This window comes from Manis pentadactyla, chromosome 2, assembly GCF_030020395.1.
Source record: "Manis pentadactyla isolate mManPen7 chromosome 2, mManPen7.hap1, whole genome shotgun sequence".
Taxonomy (NCBI): Eukaryota; Metazoa; Chordata; class Mammalia; order Pholidota; family Manidae; genus Manis; species Manis pentadactyla.
The window spans coordinates 13,643,196-13,669,291 of NC_080020.1; the positions used below are offsets into that span (position 1 = coordinate 13,643,196).

General features: G+C 41.5%; 1 protein-coding gene across 6 annotated transcripts in view; it reads right to left on the bottom strand.

The window, feature by feature from the left end:
* The window catches only part of TNFRSF19 (TNF receptor superfamily member 19), an 84,690-nt gene that overhangs the window by 16,172 nt on the left and 42,422 nt on the right, over positions 1-26,096 (bottom strand). For all 6 annotated transcript variants that reach the window (XM_036917416.2, XM_036917419.2, XM_036917414.2 and 3 more), the window contains exon 5: positions 22,971-23,056. In XM_036917416.2, the coding sequence (XP_036773311.2) occupies positions 22,971-23,056 (86 nt within the window). The remainder of the gene's footprint in view (positions 1-22,970; positions 23,057-26,096) is intronic.

The window sequence follows — 26,096 nt, forward strand, 5'->3', positions numbered from 1 at the left end:
ACCTTATTAGGATTCTGACAGCGCTTCGGAAGAACTGCAAATAGGAATGTCCACAGTCTTTGGAAAGTCTTAATTTTTCTGGAACACATAGGCATCTCTTACTCCAACCAATTAAATCATTAAATTCCACGATACTCTTAATGCAACCCTGTGGCAATTTGCTTCAGAGTGAGAGCTGTTTTCCTAGCTTAAGTTTTACATTACATTAGATAGGTTCAGTCTTGTATTGTGCATATTTCCTTTGGACTCCAGGTCAGCTGTACAATTCTGTCCGGAGTCTCTGTTATGAATAAGACATCAATGAGGCACTAAATAAGCTGAACAAGACTCTGGATTGAAGAAGAGAAAGATGGAAGTTCCCTGTAAAGTTTGGCAAGTGTTTTTATAAAGTCCATTTGTAACCTCTTCGGAGTGTGACTGAGGTGCGAAGATCCAAATTGCAAAGATTCTCTCCTTATATCCCACCCCCTAGAGAGCTTCCGCATGTAGCTGGAGAGAACATACATTGCACAAACCTGTGTCATTGGATTCTGACTAGTCACTGAAGAGTCTTAGAAGAGGAACACCTCAGATGTTGCAAATTAGGAGCCCAGTTATGGCCACAGGGCTGACTGAAGAGGGAACACTTGCTTCTGTAGACTTCTGTGGGCTTTCACACACCTGGGCGTTGCTTACACACCTGCAGTGACTTCACCCTCCTAACAACTACGCGAAGCAGTAAAAGCTCGTTGATGACCCTCACTTATATAGATGAGAAAACCAAGACTTACAGTAGATGGCTCAAGGTTGCCAGCAGGGTGCAGACAGCCTGAGAAATGGGACCAGGCCTTCTGCTCCCTTCTGGTGGACCACGCTGGTCCGTGTATAAAACTTGGGGCTAGAACCAGAGAGAAACTTTCAGGTTAATAGCATTGAATCAAACAGGATAGCAGGAGCGATCATCTTAGCACTCTGAGTCTTGGTATTTCTAGGCTCAATGATTCTGGGCCACACTGATGAAAGTTTCTTATTGCCACCAGGAAAGGCCCGTAACCCTTGGGTGTGGACGAATAGGAATCATATGCCAATCATCCACTTTAAAGGATATTAGTTCATAAACATGTTTAATATTGCTTTATGGCAATTTTTGGGAACTTTAGGAGAACTTCATGGCAGTGACTGAACTTGAATTGGACATGGAAGCATGTCCAATATATGCTCCCCGTGGACCACGCCGGTCCGTGGATGTGGGTAGACTCTGAGCAAGTAAGACATTCCACTAAGTAATGATAAGCAAAATGTGGCTTAGGTTTGCTTATGTCCAGGCCATGCTCATTTCTGGAGGAGAAACCAGCCAGGCCACAGAGAGGTCATGGGATTTCCTTAACAGCAGAGCTGCTGGGGGTGCACGGCAGCGAGCCCTGCCCCAGTTGATCTGCCCTGCAAGGGCGTTTCCGCACCCGTGGCCTCCGTGTGCACCTTGCTGTGGCAAAGGAGCCGTGATGAGCAGCTTGCCGGTCGTGGCACACAGGACAGAATGACGGGGTGTCAGTGAGGCTGGAGGAGAGGGAGCTTTACGGCAGTGACTGAACTTGAAAGGGCTGGATTCAAAAGGGAGATGAATGGCCACGCAAGGGGCTGCTGGAAGTGACCCTGTCTAGATTTTGTTTGTGTGACCATGGCTCTGCTTGCTGTCCATCTCCCTGTGTTGTTTAAGCCCTCCAACTTCCCACCAGTCCAGGTGTAAACCCTACTAAACCAAAGACCTTTTCCCCAGAGGATATTCCTCACAAAAGGAGCCATGTAGGGAGGGCCAGCTCAGGAGAGAGCAAAGAGGTCTCACCACTTCCCAGCCTGCCCATGAACAAGACCTTCCCCCTCTTCTAGGGAAGATTGATGGCTCATTACGCAGACACCTAGACGCCCCCAAGGCCCCGGGCACTAACGCGGGCTCAGGGCAGGTGAGCTCAGGTGAGGCTTGCTGCCACACACCCGGACAGCTCTGCTGTGACCTCTCTGTGACCTGGTTGGTTTGTCCCTACAGAAGTGAGCCTGGCCTTGATATTAAGAACAAGATTAAGCAGGAAACTGTATTTCACTACTCTGAAATTTCTACTTCCCATCTGAGCTGCTTTCCTGGCTCTAGATTCACTGATCCAACAGCCTGCTGAACATCCCTCTTGGACAGTGATGCATCTTAAACTCAACACGTCCGAAAGGTGAGCTTGCCATTACTGCCGTGACCCCGTCTCTTCCCCACAGCTGACCCCTGCCCACGCTCCTCCTACAGCCCTTTCCCCCGTTCCCGCCTGTCTGCAGGCTCTTTGCTGGGCTGCTGTGTATAGACCGCTCTCTCAGCTGTCACGGGTCCTTCCGCACATGTCGCCCGCTCAGTGGGGCTTCCCCACCAGTTTAAAACTGCAGTCTCTCCCCGTGCTTCCTACCCCTTCCCTGCCTTCTTCTCCTTCCCAGCGCGTGTCGCCACCTGACATTTTATGTATTTCACGGGGCAGATAGAAAGAGCTGGGGCCAATAATGGTTCCATGCACATACTCTTACTTTATGTAATGTTAATTTGAGTATACGTGAAAAAGCAAGGGTTGCTCAGATTGCCAATACACAGCCCTGGAAGATTACTGGACATAACCTCAGAATGCATATGAAAAAAAGGCAGCCTTCTCTGGTCAGTTTTCATTAGCTCCTCATGGGCTCATCACAAAGGGATCTTATTTTAGTTACCACATGCCAAATGCAATCTTAGTTAACAATGCATAAGTAACTATGACCAGTTTACAATAGACTAACTACCAAAGAGCTAGGAAGGGAGGCCTTTCAGGTCATTTACCAATGAAAGCTGCTTTGGCATCAATTTCAGAAACCAATGGGCAAATTGGATAAAGGGAATGATTAACCTACCTATCATTTTATCAAGTTGGGCATATTAATTACATTTTTACTTACTGCCTTCCCCCTAAAACTATTCATGAGTATGGAGAAAATTACCTGAGCACCTAGAGAACTGTTAATGACAGGAGCCCATGATTTATTTCTTGTAGAAAGTTATCCAAATTATCATCAACACTATCACAGCTACCGCATGTCACATGCCTATGGAGGGTCAGCCCTTCAGTTACTCCTTCCAGAATGTCACAGTAGCCCTTTGCAGTAAGGGTTTTATAGATGAAAAAGTCTATAAACATATATGAGTACTTTTTTTTTCATTTCGAACAATCATCAGTTGGTTGGATCTGGATTTGAGACTGCTTTGTCTGATTGTAAAACTTTGGATTTTTTTTGGTAAATTATGCTATGCTCTTTCCAACCATTTAGAGCAAAAAGTATACTGGAGTGTGAAGAATTACTGCTTCAAATTTTGCACAGACCAGTAAGTTCTAGTAATTCTAACATATACAATATAACTTGACTTACGGAAATACAGTTTCTAGGTGCAGAGGGAGGGAGAGAAGGACATAAGTGAGAGGGTGCTCAGTGGTCCAGCGAATGACGGTGATGGCTTGGGTAGGACTATAGCCATGGAGAGGTGCCCAGCTGGCTATATATGGGAAACACCTGTAAGAGCAACTGGATATACGGATAGCGGGCTTGGTGCCAGTAGAGTGAGTCAAAGGCAATGATGCCGAGGTTTTTGGGGTAAACACTGGGCAGGCAAATTATGGTGCTATTTACCAATCTTTTGGGAGAGTGAAAATTTGAGGGACAGTGGATTTGGGGGGGAGCAGAGAGGTAAGGAATAAAAATTCTGTTTTAAAGTGTTAAGTTTGAGATCCTATTATCTATCTGTGTGGAGCTGCTGAGCTGGCAGCTGGATGGACGTGTGAGCAACGAGGCAGAAGAGAGGCTATAACTGGAGATACAAATTTGAAAACTGCAAGTGCCTAGACAATACCCCGAATCAAGGGACTGTTAACAAACCGTACATGTATAGTGTAAAGAAAGATGAAGGTGGGACACAGACACAATTTGAAGTTAGGAAATCTGAGAGAAAAGGAGGGGCTATCCTGAGATAAAACAAGCAGGAATGGTGTCAAGGAAGCCTAGAAAAGAATGCGTTTCAGGAAAGAAGTAGTAAACCAAAACTTGCTGGGATGAATTTTGGTTCTTAAATAACTAGGGGTCATCAGGATATTTTATTCACAGGATTCGTTCTAGAAAGAAAATTTCAACGTTCCAGAAGAAAGTTAATAGACGCATGATTTTAAAAAAATTAGTGATCTACAAATTTATTGTTGAACCAATCTTTGAATCAATTAAAATGAAGCCAAAATGTGATTATGAAATGTGAGGTCACAAAGTAAAATAAAAGGAGCAAGGCTCAGAGGGAGTTTATAAAAAACAGTAATCATGATAACTATTAAGCAAGATTCCATTGTTTATGCAAGATTATTTAAATTAAGAAAGGTACCATTTTTCAAATGAGTGATAGAAGGATTGTGTTATGGATTTGCATTTTTCCTAATGAATCATTCTGACCTTACTTTTGAAACTTCACCCAAGTAAATATATGTATTTTGGCTTGACATCTGTGTTTACCAGCATCTGAGACTGGTAAACATCGGCTGAATTATCTTCTCCCACCTCTGTCCACAACAGCCAGCTGTGTGCATGAGGACCCAGCAGCTTTCAAACATGCTCTGGGGGCTGAGTTTCCAAGTTAGTGCCCTAAACTGTTTCTACTGATTGTCTTTTTTGAACTGAGAGCACATGGAAGCCACTACAATTATGCAAGCGTTTTTCCTTTTTCCTTTGTTGAGCAATGCTGTAACATTTGTTTATAAATCCAGAACATCTAAGCTGGATTTCTCCTTTTAAGTCCCCTTCTGGACACTGCCCTAATTAGCGGTCCTTTCAAGATAGAAATGTAAGTGAATCAAGGCAGAACCCGGAGGCGGCTCCAGCTTGCTTTTAATGCTAACACAGATGATTCACAAATATGTTTCCATTATAATCAGAACCCACCCCTAAGAAGGAAACTTGTGTATCTTTATTTGCCAGTTGGTCAAGTTGCAGCTAAGGGCTACCATGTATAAATAAAGTGTGATAGCTGAAAGGATATATCCCTGGAACTAAAGAAATCCAGAATGTATTTCAGTGGCGTGGCAGGCTCGCCAGCTGTGGCATTATGGGATGGGGGTTAGCCGGGCTGTTGGGAGCAGTGCAGGGCAGGAGATGCTGAGATGCCCCATTGAAAGTCTTTTGAATCCTCTCTCCATCCAGCAATCCTGACTTGATCAATTTCTGTTTGCCTCTGGGCTGCCTGCCCATCACTGTTTTATGGACTTTGTCAGCCTATTACCATGTTTGCTGAGAGGAAACCATGAAGAAAATGAGAAATCTTTTTCTTGAAACTGGGGGTGGGGTCGGATAGGGAGAGGGAGAGTAGAATTATATCCATTCTTAAATGTAAAGAACTTAGGACTTAGGAGTGTACTTTACATTTATGTTTATCTTATACTCTCATATGAAGTTATTTCAATAATAATTTCCTTTAGACTTTTAATAAACATTACTCTCTGTTATGAGACTTTTTAAAAGATATGATTATAGCCAATATTCTAAAATGATTCTAATTACTCTATTATCATTTGAATTATAGAAGGAATGGTCCAAATCTTGCAATTAAAACATTAGTTACATGAATCAAAGTCCTTTATTGTATTCTGTAAAACTTTCAACAAAACATTTTTCTGAATTTCTTATAACAGAAGAGATATGTACTTAGAAAAGTACAAACTTCTTTAAATAATAGGTCTGTCAGTACTTATCTACAACTTCATCTTTAGTCTTAGACAATCTTAACTAAGGTCACTGGAAACCATATCTCAGAAAGAGAAATAAGGTAATTGTTAATAGTTTGGTACTAACAGAACACTATTATGAATCAATAGGTTAAAGAAGGCAATATCAGTATTTTAATTATATAGAAGATAGTTGTTTTTAATTAGACTTACTGATGATGCAGATATCAATGACTGGATAAATTAATATACATAAATATCAACCTGAATTAGCAGACTCTAGTGGTAAACAGCTCACGCATGTAGAGCATATTCAAGTTGTGTGTACATGAACCTGAGTTTACTAAGTGAGAATTAAAATAGAAAATACACTCCAAGGCCTGCCCTGCCCTTTCTGTTGGGGCTCTGCTAGACCTGGAAACATTGCTCACTGATGAGCTTAGGTACTTTGCTTCTGGGGGATCACAGAGTAAATCTTAAATAAAGATTACTTTATTAATCTTTATTTATAAATAAGCTCCGTCAGAAGCTCCGGCTTTGAGTCACTGTGAAGCAGTGCATATTCTAATGGCTAAGAGCACAGCAGTCAACAGCCTGGGTCCAGATCCCGGCTTCTCACTTCAGTTCCCTTACTGATGAACTCGGGGAACAGCAGTACCAACCTCGCAGGCTCTTCCTGACAACTGAACGAAGTAATGCACGTAAAGGGTTAGCACGGTGCTGTACCACAGAAAGATCTCTCCAAGTGTTCCTTTCTCCTATTACCTGTTACTCCATCCTTTCTCCTATTACTATTTGGCATTGGACATCATACTATAATTATTAGTCTATCAGAACATGGGTTGCCCCTTAATTGAAACCACCCGCATAGGAGATAGGCCACTGAATACATTAATGGAATGAGCTACTTACAGCTGCCTGTGTGTATGTGTCCTCATAACACATCCCCAAAGCACTGGGAAGCTCAGGAAGAAAATGAACAGGGAAAACAAACCCGAATAGTTCTCTTTGGAAGTTTAGATGCAGCTCTTATAAAAAAGACATAGCTACTATTACTTTGATTTAAGTATTTCAAAGTTTATATAACAATAAGCATCAATTGGCAAAATAACTAAATCTCGAGGAATATTGTACGTGACATGGTAAAGCCACTAAGAAAATCCTTGAGGAAAGAAACCTTCTTAGGCAAGTAAGAACAATGTTAATTATCTGTCAGTTATGAAGAGATGGCTCTGAGAATACAGACCTTGAGAGTCTCACAACTGAGTATAATTTATTTCACAAAATCTCCAAAGTTTCTCCAACTTTTTCAAAGGCTTTTCTTAAGTATTGTTGGCATAGATATTTGGAGAGAATGAACCAAACAGTATGATTCATTCGCCTTTAGCAACTTGAGCACTAAGACCATGGTTTGAACTTATGAACTACATAATGACCAATAAACAAAAACATACATTGAGCAAAGATATTATATATTAAAATTACATGCAAAAGAGATTAATAGAGATGACAGCCTGAAAGGAATACACAGAGAAGAAACTTATACTTATACATATATATATATGTTTGTCTAGTTACTGCAACTATTTAGGTGGTCTTCCCTTACTGACAAATTATGGCCAGAAAATAGTTACATGGACATATGAGAACTGTCTTCGTGGGTAAGTTAGTTTGACTTCCATTCATTCATGCGGGTGGGCCAGTGATAGTCAGAGGAGTATCTCAGGCACTCTGCATTGCCAGCATGGGCAGAGAAATGCTCCTGCTTGAGAGGAAAGGCTAAGGTGAGGTGGGAAGCAGGCAGCAACAGCCCGCCCTGCCCAGCACAGCATTTACACCAGAGATGGACACACCAATGGAAAAGCAGATCCAGGGCTGGTGACATTAACCCTCCACCTCTTCTCCCTCCTTGATTTACGTTTGTATTTTTACCGGAGAGAATCATACTTTTTCCAAAGCTGCATACAGTTTGGTAGTCGAGGAAGTCTGTGATAGCATTTATTTGGCAATTAGCTGAAAGTATGAAGTTAAGTTGAAATTTGGTCGTTTCTGAGTGTCGTCAACACAGCTGGTACATTTTCTGACTTGAACTCCCATTCTATGGGGTTGCAGAAGTCAAGTCTCTGCTTGACGTGTGTAGACACAGGCTTGGTTCCCTGTCCAACTGAGACCATTATTTCTCAGGGCAAACCTCCCGCTACATAGCCTGCCTCCCACTGCGTGTGTTAACACAGTCTCCCAGGCAGCCAAGCTCCTTTCTCCTTTGGGGCAGCGCCACCCAGAACGCACTCCACTGCTCTGCCCATCACCACGCCAGCGTGTGAGGCCAGTGTAAACGCCGACAATGACCATAACGTAAGCCGACAGCACTTAACAACTTGAGTACAAAGCATTGTTATCGTGCCAATAGTTTTACTCCTAAGCTGAGAAACCACAGTCTCATCATTCATTCTGATGGCAATAATAAGTACTTTGTATTTCAACTCCTAGGAAAATATAGAATGATTTAGAAAGTCTTTCACATCCAGCAGTGTACACTGTTCTGGAAACCGCCTGTCCAGGTGCTCTTCTCCTTCCCTACTGCCACTGCTCTGGGTCTTGCTGGTCACGTCCTCAACAGCATGCCACAGCCTCCTGATCGGCCTGCGCCCCCCAGGCCAGGCCGGCGGAACGCTGCCCTGCTGCCCAGTCGGCCACAGGGGCCTGTTGTGTTTGGATGGTGCAGCACTGGCTGGGTGTTGCCTAGGAAATAATGATAAAATGTGGGCTCTGAGAGCCATAATTCTTTCATGGTTTGCTCCCCAACACTGGCAGGGAGACACCTGGCACAGGGGGCACAAATCTACCCAGGTGTGGCTGCACTGAGCATGGGCACGGCTCCTGGGGAGGGCGAGAGGGGGGCTGTGGAGGGGCCAGCACCCTGGCCAGGCCTGCGGCCCAGGGGCGCTGGGGACTGAGGACTTCCCCTGGCTCTGGTGACTATGCTGTCACAGCAAGGGGTAGAGGTTTTCTAAAAATCTCTTTAAATTTGGCTTTGGATTTTACTTATTAGTAGAAAACGTGAGTGTTTCTATCCAGGAAATGAAAATTTACTATATATGTAAGGTATAGAACTGAACAGAGGTATTTTCTTCTCAACAGGACAAAAGAAAAATTACAGAGGGACAAGATAAAAGAGGTTTCTACTCTTTAAGATGCATATATTCTCGAATGTCCTACGAGAAATGCAACAAGAAAATTAAAGGGAAACAGGATTTAAGGGCACTCAGTGGCCCAGCGATAGGACCGGAGCAGGGGTGAGCAGGCGAAGGGGTCGGGAGCGTTGTGGAGAGGGGCCCCGGGGTGGCGGGTGAGGGGGTCCAGCCGGCAGCAGGAGGAAATGTGTCCACGAGGGCCTGGGAGGCAGTGACCTGAAGGGCTGGGAGAAGTTCAGAGGGCACCCTGAAATTCAAGCCCTGTGTGCGGAAGCGTCCCGGAAGGGAGGAAGTCCTAGGTAGGAATCCTGTTCCTGGGAGGCTGAGGCTCTGTAAATTACTTAATTAAACCGAGTTTCTGCTATACTTAATCTTGCTTCCAGATCACTTGGTCGAGAGATCTGTTTCCCACTAGGACTGTATAGTACAAACATGATCATGCATGTCTTTGAGGGGACAAGAAAGAAGAGAAGACAGAGAAGGCGATTATCAGAGGAGAGCGGGGCAGGGCCGTGGACAGGCCCTCATTGCCCAGCCTGGCACTCCCGGGCTGACTGTGCAGAGAAAGTCTGTTATGCCAAGAGCGGGCTCATTACTTTAGACTTCTCTTTGGCACTTGGTAGATTATAGGTAAAACCGTTTGGTACTTTAATTATGATGAACATCATAATTAACACTGACAAAATGCTAAGCCATAAAGCAGCAGCTGATGGTCTGTAGTATTTCTCTGCAAATTCGATACAGTAAGAGTTTTTTCCTGCATTCAAGGATGTTTTTCTTTTTATTATCCCACAGCCCTATGAGGTCTTGCTGTGTTTATTTGATGAAACAATGAAGCTTTACAAACTTCTGCACCAAGAAACAGAAAAGACACCGTAAAAGAAACACATTATTATGGCCTTGAACATCTGTGCTGAAGGACACACAAACTCAAAAAATAGTTTTGATTCTATTGGAACTCACAGGCTGCCATCTGGGAATTGGAACAAAGATATGAAACTTGGGCCACTGCCTGCCTGTTCCTGTGCTGAGACTCTGCTTAACCCTTTGAGTGCCAGGCTCTAGGTAGGGCCCAAGACCCCCGGCCCTAGGAAAGCTTGACCTTGTTAATTTCACTTCACCTTTGGAGAAGGCAATGTCAAGACAGGCACACTCTCCCCTAAGGACTCTGCAACCTGTAATTGTCAGGTTCCCTATTATTAGTGAAGTAGATAATTTTATTTACTTCACTGCAGTATTTATTTAGAGAAGTAATCTTCTGTGAAATTATTCTAATATGATGAAACTCAAATTATTTCCGCCCATTAACTTCCAACTAAGAAAAAAAATCTGTGTATATTTATGCACAGTTTTATAGGCTGGGTCTAGACTGAAAAACATCATCATTTAGACTGTTTCTTGCTATCTCCTATTCCAGGGGAATTGATACTATTATTGATTTATTTATAATTTTACAGTTAATAGAACTTATAGTAAAGAACAAAACTCCGGGTTAAGTCAGAAAAGGCAAACTTTTCTTGAGGCTTGGAACAGGAAGCAGATTCTGAAGTTCAACCATGGATTTATTTCATCTTTAAAGTTATTAGAATCTTCCTTTGAAACATGAAAAAAACTGAGACACTGAAAAGTTAGATAACTTGTCTGAAAGTTAGGTGTAAGGACCAGGACTCAAAATCAAGCCCTCTTCCTAGTAAAGACTAAGTCACGAAAAGATCTAATGAGCTGATCCATAAAAAATATCAAGTAGTTACTGGTTTGCATTAGTCTGGGGACAGTCAGATGAGGCAGTTATGTGACAATGTCCTTTCAGGGATAATTAGTATTAGATGTTAGAGACAAATTCCCCCAGTTTTATTTTTCAGATCTTTATTGCATCCCTAGGACCTAAAATAATAGAAAACATTTATGATGAAGTAAACCTTTGTGGTACGATGTAAAAATCTTAAGTTAGCCTCTTCCAAATCGTTGTTTGGCCACAATTTAGGAAAAAAAAATCAACCTACTGCTATTCTTCTTCAATTTTTTTTGACATCCCACAAAGCAAGCAAAATATAAAATATTATTACATTATTAATTCATAATTAAATTAAATGTATTTAATTAAATTACATATAGTACACTGATAATTATTAACTCTTGAGGAAAGGGTGAAAAGCGTGTTCTTCAAAGTGCATACATTCAACTGTATCAGCTAAAAATACCGGTTCACTCGTCTCCCTGCTTCTCTTGCTTCCACGTTAACTATTCTCCACAGCAGCCTGAGGAGCTTTCCAAAACCTAAGTCAGACCATGTCACTCCTGCAGCTAATGTCCCCCATCTCCCCCACCCCAGAGTGAAGACCGCGGTAAAGATCCTGCTTGGTCCACAATTTCTCCCCAGGTCCACCCACCCACCCCCTGGACGCCTGCTGCTCTGAGTGTGCTGCTCGCTCTGGCCCACCGTTGGGCCCACAGGCTTGCTTCCTCTCCCACTGCTCGGGTCCCTTTCCTGGGTCACTTTATTTAGGCTTTCCTGAACATGCTATTTTACAGAATACCCCTTCCTCTGCAGCACTGTGACGCCAACTCCTTGAGGACTAAGAATTCGATGGGTTTCGCTGCAGGGTCCCCGGTGCCCACATCAGAGCTCAGCTTAGGCATTGGATGGATTTGCCCATGAATGACTGGCAGGTAGTTCACAGCACTGGGGAGATATTTTCGTGATGCATTTTGCTGATATCTAGACAAGCATTAGGCACTCAGAAAGTGCTCCCTGGCGGTGCTTCCTGACTGAGTTAAACAGCCTAATTCCAAGATTTTAAAAATTACTTTTTCTCATTTTAAAGAAGAGCATGCCTCCTATGACCACTGGAAAGCTTTCCAGGAATGACTGGTTTTCCATGACTTTTTTAAAAAGTTTGATACAGAGAGTTTGCAGAAAATGACTTAAAAGACAAAATTCAACATTTCATACCATAACTCTCTGGTCTCTCTTGATAGAAAATGAAACAGAAAACACTAATATGTACATACATAAATTTTTTAAAGTTCAAGAGAACATAAAGGTGTCCAAACCCTGTCTTCAAGAGGAGTAGGTAAATAAGATAAAGAGAACGCTTCATCTGAAGTTATTCCAAAGTCAATGCTTAAATTAACTTCCCATTTGGGAGAGACAACAGAAACGTTTTACATCTTTACTGAGGAGATGATCACACAGGTGTACACAACTCAATGAACTGTACACTTAAAATGGGTGCATCTCCTTCTATGTCACTTCTATTTCAATGAAGTTAGAAAAATAATTTGCAACCATTAAGAAAAATCACTTCCTCTCTTTATAATTGAATAGGTGTCAAGATGTTCCTTGAATATTTAAGAAAATGGTTACACAATTCACAATATAGATGAAACTTATATATACTTACAATGATTTATCTGAGATGGTCAAAATAATAAATGAAGCAGTTAAAATAATGTTTAAATACCTGAAGTGGGACATTATCTTTAAAAATGTAATTCCTGTTGGATATTTGATTTTAAGCTTCCAGGTTTTACTTTCTACAGCCTTTTCCAACCTTTGAATTGCTTCACACTGTTTTTTCAAGGAGGATGACTCAATTACATTTAGTTTGTAGTTTCAATTTATTTATTTATTTATTTATTTATTTATTTTTAAACTCTCTCATCTCTGGTCCTTCCAAGTCCTCCTCAAGAGGCGGTACTGAGCTCGGCACATCTGTGCTGTCAGGACAGTGTGGGTTTGAATCCCGTCTTCTCTTCCATGTGACTGCTTCCTGGCTGCAAAGTGGGCACCTTAGCTATGCAGGCCACAGAGTGACTTTAAGGGCAGGCTGAGAGACACAGATAGGTGTCTGGTACTCTTCAGAATTCAAGCACTGTTCGCTATGTTAATTCGCCTGGTGCTTTTCTTTTCCTTCTTCAAAATGATGTTCTTCTGATTAAATTTGCTTTCCTATGAGTAGTTGACTTAGGAAGTGGACAGGCATCGCCCATGTTTAAAAGACAAGAGGATCCCAGTGCATTGGTGGAGGCTACATGTTCCAGCCCCTGTTAAGATGTGGGCCCCCAGGGCAGCAAGGGCTGGTCTCCTGGCACGGTGTGAGGGCCCCCCCCCCGACTCCCTTGGGGGTAGAGACTCTGCTTTATGGGAGGGAGTGATTTCCAGGCTTCCACTGTGAGCATTTGCACTGCACATTCGGCATAAACTGTTAGATTACTTTTCTCCACATTTGTTTGTTTTAAGCATTTAATGGGTACACTTACAAATCACTGTTCCATTTGCAAAAGTCCACAACTTAATGAAACAGTCCTGTTGGATTTTATATATTTTTTAAATAAACTGTACTTAATCTAACATTCATTTAATTTAGTGATGGCCTTTAACAAACCACAACCTGTTCCTTCATGAGTAAATATTTAAACCAGCTCACCCACTTTAAATATCTAAAAGAGACTGAAGATAAAGGCCAGAGAAGCTAGATTTATAGCTCACTGGGTAATATTCAACCGCCACCGCTCGGAGGGCCTCATCAAAGCCTCAGGTTTCCTGCCCTTCGCTCAGGATGCGCCAGCCTCCAGCTGGGGGACAAATAAGTGTTCTTCAAAGTGTCTCCTGATTCAAGCGACACTGTCAAGGGAGGCTGTTAAACTACTCAGCAAGGCATTTAAGCTTTTTTTCCCTTTTTTTCTTTACTTGTAACAAAGCTAATGGCTTTCAGATATTTCGCAATTTTCTACTGGGAGAAAAGAATGCCCATAGGGCACATGAGTTTAAGAAGCCTTTTTAAGAATTCTGGATTCCTACAACTTTTATGAATCTAAGACTAAGTAAAGACAAATATTGAAGTAGCTAAATCATCATAAAAATCAGCCGAATTTATGGCACACTTTTTTCTAAAGAGGACAACACGTTTAAACTGCGATTTTTCCAGCATCCTCTGAAAAGGAGGAGTTTGTTGTAACAAGTTTTCCACATATTTGCAGATAACAGTCTTTACCTTGAGTAGCAAATAAGATTAAAGATGGATTAACCATTTTCAATGGAAGTCATGCTAAAATAATTACAACCGTTTATTGCTTTCTTAAAAAAAACTGCAACTAATATAAATCTGATCATCTCCCCACCCCTTTTTTGAGTCCAGAATAATAATGAGAACTATACTTATCAGACCCAGTGGCATAAATGAGAAAACCCCAGGGCTCGGTGGTCAGGAATGTGCAGGCTGCAAGCCCGGCAGTGACCGGCCCAGCATCAGGCATGTCTGGGGGGCTTGTGGCTGCTTTGTGCAATGCTTCCCGTCATCTCTGCGTCCTCCCCGCAGCCACCTCTTTGCCTCTGTTAGCTTATTGCCTCTCTTCTCCTTCCCTCCAGGCTGCTTGCTTGGGGTAGCAGTGCTCACCACAAAATGTCAGCGGGCTCCAGAGGAGGGCTTACCAGGCACCCTCTTCGTAGAGAGCTCTGGTGCTGGCAGTATGCCGGGAGGCCTGGCTGGTTTCTGCTGCTTTGTGTTCCATGTAAGCAACCTTTCTTTTGCAATAAGATAATGAAATCACATAATATTGCTAAAAGAAAGGGAGATAGATACTAACAAGAAGCAGCCACCTGTGGAGAATGGAAGCAATAGTGCCTTAAACTGGCTAATAGCTTAGCGGATGGCGGAGGGAATCTGCCTCACATGTCAGAGGGAAGGGCTGGCACTGTAATCTGCCTCACACAGCCAAGCACTGTTTTTCTGTGCTGAGTTCTCCTTGATCTCACTGTCCTTCTTTCCCTATATTTAAAGTTCTGTTTAACAGGCAAGAGCTCCATTTCAAAGACTTTCCTTGAAGAAGCCCCCCTAGGATTGTTCAGGATACACAGTAGTGCTCCCCTGTTCCTGCAAGTCCCTAAAGCTAGGCTCCATCAACACAGCCCACGACAGCAATCTCCCTGCCAAACCCATGAGACTTGGCCCGAGCACACAGAGTAGTCAGAAACCCTCAGTAAACCCAACTCTTAAGGAATACATGGTGGCTTGTGGACCCAACCTGCAGAGGGTCCAGTATGTACTCAAGAAAGTCAGGCCACTAAATATGTGCAAATTCATCAGAAGAACTCTGCTGCAGAAACGAAAACACATACATAGATGAAAAACTCACATAATGTTTCCAAAGCAAATGTAAAATACTTTCGTATTATGTGTGCCTCTTCTGCATCTTATTATACGGTCACTTATGTTTGATCAATCAGTAAGTGTTTACAGGATGCAGCATACCGGGCGCTGGGAAAGTACCAGGAACTGGCTTCTTAACCACAGAGTTTAAGTCAGCTTGCCATTCATTCGCCGCACACAGCTCCTGCTCCTCTCCTCTCCTCAACTGCCTACCCCTCCCCTCCTTCCTCTTTCAAAGAAAACCTGAAAACTCATATTGGTATTGCAGTATTGATTTGAAAACACTCCCACTTCATTTCCTTTTAACTTTTTCTTTTCTTTGAAAGAGGTGTTTAACAGGCACGCTTACTTTAACATTTAGCATTGTGCGTGAAGAGACAGAAACATTCATACCTCTGGACACATAAACACACTGTGGGCATCATTCTATTGGTGTGTAAATAGGGAAAGGTTCTTTCCTGGACAGAGCCGTGACCAGCAGCAATCTGTGTAACAGAGAGAACCTTGAAATCCAGCCATAATCCAAATGCTTAGATGGTGCTTTAGTCAATAAGATCATTAAAATAATGCTTAGAAGAGTATGTGAAAAAAAATTCATATATAAAGTGGAAAAAGGATACAAAATAGTATGTACAGCATAACTACATCTATTTGTTAAAAAGGGATGGGATAGACAAAAGAAGGACAAAGGAAACCGCTAAAATGGTGCATTTTATTTTGTATGCTCTAATGTTGGAAATGTTTTGTTTACAGCATTCTCCCCTCCTTTAAATATCAACTTAAAAAATAATCTTTAATGAGTAAATATTTCTTTTAAAAGTTTGTTTTGAAATCACTCTTTGCTGCTATTTAGGAGATATTTTAAGTTTCCTTTGGAAAGTAATCATTTGTAGTCATGTGACTTAGTACTTAGCGGTAAAAGCCCTGCTGTTTTCTCAGCGTATTAAGCCACGTAAAGTTCCTAAATAGTTGCAGGTCCACATAACTCCTTCTTTTCTTTCTCCCCACAGAGCGACTTATCTGATCACTTATCTCTCTAGTGTCACATGACTTGTTTCAGAAAGCCCCCAGGAAGAAAGCAAACATCTAGGTCAGACACAAATAAGGCTGTACTTGGGTGAAAACTTGCTTTGAATTTTTGCAAAACCATTTGTTCTAACCACAGTATTTGTTCAAAATTAAGTAAACATTGCTAAAAGAAATCATACAGAATCTGCACTTCTTATCAAAACCAGGCAGGATGTAGTTCTTCTAAAATTACTTTGGTGTTTTTCCCTATTTCATCCTAATGCTTTAAATGGGCAGATATTATTAGGAAGTGAAGATACCTTGAGGGGCAAAGCCTGAAGCAGGGATTTCTATGAAGAAGGATGCCTTTTATCATCTGCGATTCACAATGCTGTCACTAATCCACCCTGTGCTCCACGCCCAACCAGTCATTTTCACAAACTCATGCTGTTCGTGACCTGGCAAAGAGGTTAAGGATGTAAATGCATTCTCTCTCTACAAAAATTGCTCAATATTATATACAATATGAAGGATATAATTGATTATATTCACACATCCATCATTATTTTGGGGGAAGGGGTCTCGTCAGCCTGGTGTTCTAGCCATTCAACTAATGGAACACAAAAATCTTCTGCAGCCCCTTTCTAGGTATGTCCTTCATTGCTTGCCCACCAGTGGAGCTGAGGGGCAGCAAGACAAACACCCAAGCCAGCTCCCCACATGGGACTCCTCCCAGTGTCCATAGCTTCCACAGAGCACACCTGGGTTGGGGTGGGGCTGACTCAGTCATCATCTGGAGGAAGGCAGGCTGGCAGGTGGAGAGGCATAACTGAGCTCACTCTGTGGCAGGTTTGGTTCTGGATTCTAATTCATTTAGTTGTAGCCAGAACCTCTATGAGACATTCCATGCTCAAGGACTGGAAGAATTAATATTGTTAAAATGTCCATACTGCCCGAAGCAATCTATAGATTCAATGCAATCCATATAAAATTCCAATGGCCTTTTTCACAGAAATAGCACAAAGCTTCCTAAAATTTGTATGGAACCACCAAAGACCCCAAGAGCCAAAGCAACCTTGGAAAAGAATAAAGCTGGAGGTGTCATGCTCCTTGATTTTTAACTGTATTACAAAGCTACAGTAATTGAGACAATATAGTAATGGCCTAAATACAGACAGAAGATCAATGGAACAGAATAGAGAGCACAGAAATAAATCCACACATAGATGGCCAATTAATTTATGACAAAGGAGCCAAGAATATACATACGGAGAAAGGACAGTCTCTTCAATAAATGGTGCTGGTAAAACTGGACAGCCATATGCAAAAGAACGAAAGTGAACCATTATCTTACACTATACACAAAAATTAACTCAAAATGCACCAAAGACTTGACTGTTAGACCTGCAACCATGAAACTCCTAGAAGATGACAGGTGGTAAACTCCTTGACATTGATCTCGGCAATGATTTCTTGGATTTGACACCAAAAACGAGGGCAACAAAAGCAAAAATAAACAGGTCGACATCAAACTAAAAAGCTTCTGCACAGCAAAGAAAACAATCAACAAAATGAAAAGGCAGTCTACTGGATGGGAGAAAACATGTGCAAACCATGTATCTGGTAAGGGGTTAACATCCAAACTTTCTAAAGAACTCAAACAGTTCAACAGCAAAAAACAATCTGATAAAAATGGGCAGAGGATCTGAATAGATATCTTTCCAAAGAAGACATACAGATAGCCAATGAGTACATGAAAAATGCTCAATATCACTAGTCATAAGGGAAATGCAGATCAAAACACAATGAGATCATTGATAAGTTTTCACAAATGCCTAGGGTACCTAACTGGTTTTCTTGGTTTCACCAGATATGGCTGGTAATTGTAGGTCTGCTTTTGTTATGTAGCTGTATTCCTATTATGTTAATGTGTGTGCGCAATTTAATTAGTAGTTTGTTAAAACCTATACATGCTTATGTTACTCTACAAGAAGATATGTCAAAGAAATAATCAATCTTCCCATGTTTTCTTCCATCTGCTACTTCTATAGCTTTTCTTCTTCCTTCCTAATTACAACCCTTTAGTAGAATTCGTGCCTCGTATAGAAAATTATCGAGTATCATAATTCTTCCAAGTGGTAAAGATACCTCAAGACAAATGCTGGGCATAGAAGCCACAGGGCATAAATCTGCAAAGAAGTAAAAAGCTAACCTTTCAAACAATATTGCTTCTCTCTCACTTACCAACTTTACATTTCCCTATATGGCCCCGGAAGATGACTGGTTAGCCAGAGACGGGTAAGATTCCTCAAGGGAGGAACAACCTAAGACAGGCAGTCGCAGGGGGGCCATCAGGTGAGAAATTGGGGATCAACAGAGGTGAGGCTTAGAATCTCACCCCCCCCTGTTTTGAGAGAAATCTTCTGCATCCGTGGATGTTTTGTTGCCCTTGTCTAGCTTGGATTAATACTTAGTCTATAGGCACACACCTGATCATCTACATTTGCCCTCTTACAGCACTAAATTATGTTTTCTACCTTTATCTTGCATCTACCTACCACTTCAGCATTTTATTTAAAAAAAAAAAATAATAATAATAATAATAAGGGAGAAATGTGGGATTCACATATAAATCAAGTATAAAAATCAAATGAATAATCATATCTGACTTGATTGTTTATAGTTTATGATGCATGATCAAAACTGAAAGTTTCTGTGATATGACTGTCCTTGCACTGTTCACCATGTAAGAACTTATTCACTATGTAAGAACATGTTCACCATGTAAGAACTTGTTCATTATGCTTCAGAAGATTGGAGACTGTTGAGAATTAGGCTTGGGGTTGATTAATAATTGTGCATTGAGTCCCCTATACAGAATTTTATTGTTGTTAACAACCATTTGATCAATACATATGAGAGATGCCCTCTCAAAAAAAAAAAACACAATGAGGTATCATCTCATACCTATTACAATGGCTATTATCAAAAAGACAGGGATAACAAGAGTTGGGAGGGATGTGGAAAAAAGGGAATCCTTCTACACTGTTGGTGGAAATGTAACTGGTGCAGCAACTGTGGGAAGCAGTATGGAGATGTCTCAAAAAAATTAAAAATAGAACCACTGTATGATCTGGCAATGCCACCTCTGGGTATTTATCTGCAGGGAACTAATCAGTGTCTCAAAAAGATATCTGCAGCCCCATGTTCACTGCAGCATTATTTATAAAAGACATGGAAACAACCTAAGTGTCCATCATTAGATGATTGGACAAAGAAGATATGGCACACATGCGCATACACACTCACACACACACACACACAGAGGAATATTATTTAGCCATGAAAAAGAAGGACCTCTTGCCATTTGCTCCAACATGGATGAAACTTGAGGGTATTAGGCCAAGTGAAATAAGTTAGACAGAAAGATAAATACCATATGATCTCACTTGCATGTAGAACCTAAAAAACAAAACAAAACAAAAACTAAGCTCATAGATATAGAGAACAGATTGGTGGCTACCTGAGGTAGGGTGTTAGGAGGTGGATGAAATGGGTAAAAGGGGGTGGAAAGGCACAAATTTCCAGTTATAAAATGAATAAGTCATTAATAATATAATGAATAAGTCATTAATATAATGTACTGCATGGTGACTGTATGTAATAAAACTGTACTGCATATTTGAAAGTAGCTAGGAGAGTGGATCTTAATAGTTCTCCTCACAAGAAAAAAAACTTTTTTGTAACAATGCATGGTGATGGATGCTAACTGGACATATAAAAACACCACCACCACAATCTGCAGGTATGGACACGATAATCCACATTTTCCAAGGCGTAAATGGAGATTCAAAGTAGTGAGATGATCTGCCCATGGTTTTACCATTAGAACAAGGCAGAGCCTAGGTGTGAACACAGAGTTTCTGGCTACAGGCCCCATTCTGTGTTCTACTCTATCTATTGCCTACAACAGATGCCAAATCTTTTAGGACTTCTTAAGACTGGGCCAATATAAAGAGATATGAGTGAAAGAAACTTCTTTCTCATTTCTGAAATCACTTTACACAGAATACAAGTGTATCTCTACAAAGAAAAAACATTCTGTTGAGGCATTCTTTATTACAAATTTAAGCTGTAGAAAACCTCTTTGTTTTCTGATGGCTGACTCCCCTCCACCTCCCATTATGCCATTTCCTGCTAAGCAGGGCAGTCTGCGGTCGCTGATAGCTCACTAGCTCCCTGCTACTCTCTGCACCACTGCCTCTGCTAAATACCACACCCTTGGGCGGTCACTTGGTCCCTTCCCAAGATAGCAACTCCTCCTAATGATGAGGTCTCAGCGCCCAAGAAGCGCATGTGGGGGATGGAGCAGGGAAGGGGGGCAGCAGATTGTGGAGACCCTGCCTGCTGCCAGACACTCAGCCAGGCGACACACAGACATCAACTATTCAGTGCATAGGGTGACCTTAGCAGGTAGTTGTCACTCCATTTTACAGGGCCAGATCCCACCTGAGGGAGGTTAAGTAAGTCACTTGCCGAAGTTACACACCCACAGACAAGTATAGCCCTGAGGTCGCCCCTTGGACATGGGACAGAAACATGGGAAGTTTTCAAAACTGTGCTTGTTAAGTTGTTATTTTGGTTTGCTTCAGGTATTATATAAATATAAGAAAATGTCTACTTTCATTTATGATTATTCTTGGGTTATTCACACAGACAGTCATCCTTTTCAAAGACTTGTATGTAGCTTTCTGTAAGCTGCACGTTGAGGGAACAACTTCCGTACGTCTTGGGACAGCTTCAGAGGCGGCCTGAGTCACCCCCGCGGCAGAAGCCCCTATAGATGTCATGTGAGAGGCAAACTGTGCCTGGAGATGACCATGAACTTCAGCCGGACCACTGGTGCTGCTGGGGAAAAGCACAGTTTTCTCTAATCCATCTCCCTCCCACTTTCTGGAATGAGACCCTATTAGCCCTGTGCGCCCCCAGCCTCTTGAGATTGGTGGCCCCTGCCTCACGTGGCAGAACACAGCACCTCCTACTTCACCCACAAAAGCGCCTCTGTGGCCCGCTCAGCTCCTCTTCCAAAGGCGCAGGCAGTGTCCGTGCGCCCCCGCCCCTCCATTCCTGGTATTAGCAGGGTCCTCCACCCCTTCCAGAGACAGGGACCCCCAACTGCATGGGCCCGTCCACGGTACCCTGTGGCCACGGGGCATCTATGTGCTCTCGTGGCTTCCTCCCACTCCTCTGGGCCCGGTTTAGTTTCCTTTTCGGACTCATCTTCCTCCAGCCGACCCTTCTGGTCACAGCTCAGAAGTCACGGCTCTGGCAAGCCTTCCTTAGCGCTCCTGCACCTCTGCCCAGTGCGTATTCTCACAGCACCGCAGGTCCTCCCCAGCTCGGGACTGGGCGGTTGCAATTTTGCGGCTTTGTGCAGAGCATCTGAATACTGTTTCACGCGGGTAGTTACTGCGAGCTCCGCGAAGAAGGAACTGGGGCCTGTTTGCTCCCCATTCGTGCCGGGCACCCAACAGGGAACTCAAATATTTGTTCTACAGTTCAGTGAAAAAGGCTGTGCGGCACAGGATGATGGTATTTTACTAGAGCAAATCAGATTCTCTCCTTCAAGAGCCAGACACATAAGTACAGACCACAGTAGCCCATTACTTGGCAATGCTACTTGGCAATGTTTATATCTTATAAGAATGAGAATCAATATACACATCTATAAAAGTTAGAAAGAATCTATTTTTTTATGCCTTCCTGTCACTTTAAATGAAGAATACAAAGTAATGCTTTTGATAAAGGACGTAATAATATAGACTGCAAAATACCATGACATTCTCGGAAACAGAAGCACTATGTTTAGTAGTACTTAATCAAATAATGCAAAAACTTTCCATTAGTTCAGAGGGGGCTTTGTCACAGAAAGAAGAGGACAGATTCCATGCATTGAAGAGTGTATCAAACAGCCATTAAGTACATGTATCTGTATTACCGACGCTCCCCAGGAAGGCATGAGCAGCCAGTGCATGGGACCGAGCCCCCACCTCTGCCCTCCCTCCCGGACAGCACCGGTTCTGGTGGACAGGGGAGCCCAGCTCTTCAAAGCCCTGCTCAGCAGAGAAGCACACCCTGAGCACACCAGGGAGCCCACTGCTGATTTCTGGCCTATCACCTGTGAGTTTTCACTGGCCAGGCTTGTATTTAGCATTTAGAAGAGTGAAGACCCACTTTTCCTGTTCCAAGTTAATGCAGGTTGATAACTTATAATAACAAGCACCTTTTATCCTGGAGGAAAAAAGGTGCTCAGAAAGGTCATCTAATGTCAATGCAAAGAGGAAAAGGCACGATTTCCTCATCCTCAGCTGTAGTCCCAGCATGAAACTAGTTTTCTCTTCTTATTTATTTGTTAAATGTGAATGAAATAAGCCAAGATTCGATTTAACAATGTGTTAATTAGGGCAGGTGATTCCCAGAGAGGATCCGCCTCTGGAGGCAGAGAAGGTACCATGTGGCAGCGACTGGGGACTGAGAGGGGAACACGAGTTCTTGGAGCTGTGGAAGACGTTATGCGTCAGGATGTGGACCACCTAGCTGCTGGGAGCTGCCTGAGTTATACACGCGGGCTGAAAGATGAGAGTCTGAATGGAGCACAGCAGCAGCAAAATGTCTGCATTTCACTCTGAGACTCAAATCAATGGACGCAGTTTGCTGACTCAACAATAGGGCTTTATGTCCTGCCGGGAGGCCTGATAAAAGAGTGTGCATGGCAAGCCCCACAGTGGAGAGAGATTTTGCTCCATGTGCTAACTGAAGAAAGGATTTTTCTAAAAAAAGGCCAAGAGCCCTTCTGCTGTGTTTGCGTGGAGTTCACTCACAGTGCGGCTCGTAAGGGGGAGGGGGGTCTCCGCAAGGCACACACTCCATGTCTTGAAAACCAACCAGTTTTGTCTTCCTATAAAATCTAGAAGAGAAAGGAAAATAATCCTCATTAGCTCTCTCATCTAAACTCACAGTTGCAGCAAACAGATTTATGTCATAAATTACTGGCAGCCTCTGTTACAGTTCTATTGTTTAAAATAGCTACTCAGAGGCTTAAATATAATAGTACTGAGGCAGACACAGCCTTACAAAGACCTCTGAGCATGCAAGTGAACACTTAAGAAACATCAATCCCACTAAATACAACTCTGTAGATTTTACTCAGCCCAACTCTTTCTATACTGAGGTGGGGTGCTGGTGAAGGAATGGGAAATCAAAATGGTCTTTGGCATTTCTATTGTAATTTAAATGACAAAATACACCATAAATACGGTGATAGCTTTTAACATCTGAAATGCAGAGACCCCCCAAAAAGTCAAGCAAACCATAAAAGCAGTGAAAAATGTAAGGAGATACTTGTACAGTCTTGATATGGGGACATCTTCCTATGCATAGCAAGAAACCCAGGGGCAGGGATGAAAGAGATTCACCATTTTGTCCACCGTCCCCCCACCCTGCCCTCCAACACACACAAAATATTAAAGATATCCAACGGGCAAAAATAAAGCATCATCAACATAGTCAATGGGTGAAAGAAAACTGAAAAATACTTCTCATCGCAGCATTTTCTATGACTTAAGTCTATGACATAAAACCTAAAAATCATTATTGAATCATTTCAATCACTACAATTAAAAAACAGGCAAAGAATATTAAATCCCCAAAAGAAGAACATTTCACATTAAAATTTTGTGATTAAAACTAAAGAGCAGGAATCAATGAAATTTTTCTTAAAAAAATTTAACATTAAAATGTTTAGCTTCATTACGAATCAAGTAAATGCAAATTGCAGTACAAATGTACCATTTTTACTTAGAACTGGGGACATGTTGGTGTAGCACAGGAGTATAGGCATATGTACATATGCTAGTGGGATTCTAAAATGTCATTTGTAGAAGGGCAATTTAGCAATATACCATCAGAACTCAATAAAAGTTTACATCCTTTAACCAAGAATTTCAGTTCTTTTAGTTTATCCTGAAGAAACAATCAAGTGGGTGAAGCTGTAGTAGAAGAATGCAATTGCAGTGTTGTTTATAAAAGAAAAAAAGCCAGTTAGGCACAATCCCAATATGCAACAGGAGATATGACTGATCAGGGCAGGCCCAAGGCAAGAGACCACAAGGCAGACTTAGAAACAACGGTGCAGATCCATCACACATCTGTTTTTAACTCATGAAATATCATTAAGTGGAAAAAGAAGTCTGAGTAACATAATTTCATTTTAAACAAGCACACACTTGGTATAGAGCCTTTCGGATTATTTACAATTCTAGCTAAAACATTTATGTATACATATTTGCACTGAAAAAAATTTGAAAGGTATTATATACCAAATATTAACAGTGATTATTTCTAGATGGTGGGAATACACACACACACACACACACATATAAAACTTGCAACTTTTCTATGACAAAAACAGTGATATGGAGAATAAATGTAGTCTATAGAGGATAGGTAGATATGATTTTGTGAAATGGGATAATGTAGTGGTAATTCTGTATGATTTATGTTTGAAGCAAACTTGTATTTAAAACTAGGTAAGTTATCTCAAATGTCCAAAATATTCATAATCTGCTAAACCTTTCAATTTCACTTGACTATGCAAATTGCATTTTCATTTGACTATGAAAATCCACCCAAATAACTGTAATCAGTAACTTCCCATCAGATTTTAATTAAAAAATATTTATTTTGGAATTTATAAAATAGAAGTCAATGAACAAAGTTGAAGGATTCATACTTCCTCATACTGAAACATACTGCAAAGCTATATCAATACAATATCATCCTCATATAAAGATAGACATGTAGATTTATTCCAGGGATGCAAGGATAGTACAATATTTGAAAAATCCATCAACATCATCCAACACATTAACAAAAAGGACAAAAACCACATGATCATCTCCATAGATGCTGAAAAAGCATTTGACAAAATTCAACATCCATTCATGATAAAAACTCTCAACAAAATGGGTACAGAGGACAAGTACCTCAACATAATAAAGGCTATATACAACAAACCCACAGTCAATATCATACTTAACAGTGAAAAGCTAAAAGCTTTCCTCTAAGATTGGGAACAAGACAAGGATGCCCATTCTCCCCACTTTTATTCAACATAGTACTGGAGGTCCTAGCCACGGCAATCAGACAATACAAAGAAATAAAAGACATCCAGATTGGCAAGGAAGAAGTTAAACTATCACTGTTTGCAGCTGACATGATATTGTACATAGAAAACCCTAAAGAATCCATCCCAAAACTACTAGAATTAATAATTGGATTCAGCAAAGTTGCAGGATACAAAATTAATACACAGAAATCTGGTGCATTCCTATATACTAACAATGAACTAGCAGAAAGAGAAATCAGGAAAACAATTCCATCCACAATTGCATCAAAAAGAATAAAATACCTAAGAATAAACATAACTAAGGAGGTGAAAGACCTATACCCTGAAAACTATAAGACACTCTTGAGAGAAATTAAAGAAGACACTAATAAATGGAAATACATCCCATGCTCATGTGTAGGAAGAATTAATATTGTCAAAATGGCCATCTGCCTAAGCAATCTACAGATTCAATACAATCCCTATCAAAATACCAATAGTATTCTTCAACAAATTAGAAAAAATAGTTCTGAAATTCATATGGAACCACAAAAGACCCTGAATAGCCAAAGCAATCCTGAGGAGGAAGAATAAAGTTGGGGGATTATGCTCCCCAACCTCAAGCTCTACTACAAAGCCAGAGAAATTAATACAGTTTGGTACTGGCACAAGAACAGACCCATAGATCAATGGAACAGAATAAAGAGCCCAGATATAAACCCAATATGGTCAATTAACATGATAAAGGAGCCATGGATATACAATGGGGAAATGACGGCCTCTTCAACAACTGGTGCTGGCAAAACTGGACAGCTACATGCAAGAGAATGAAACAGGATTG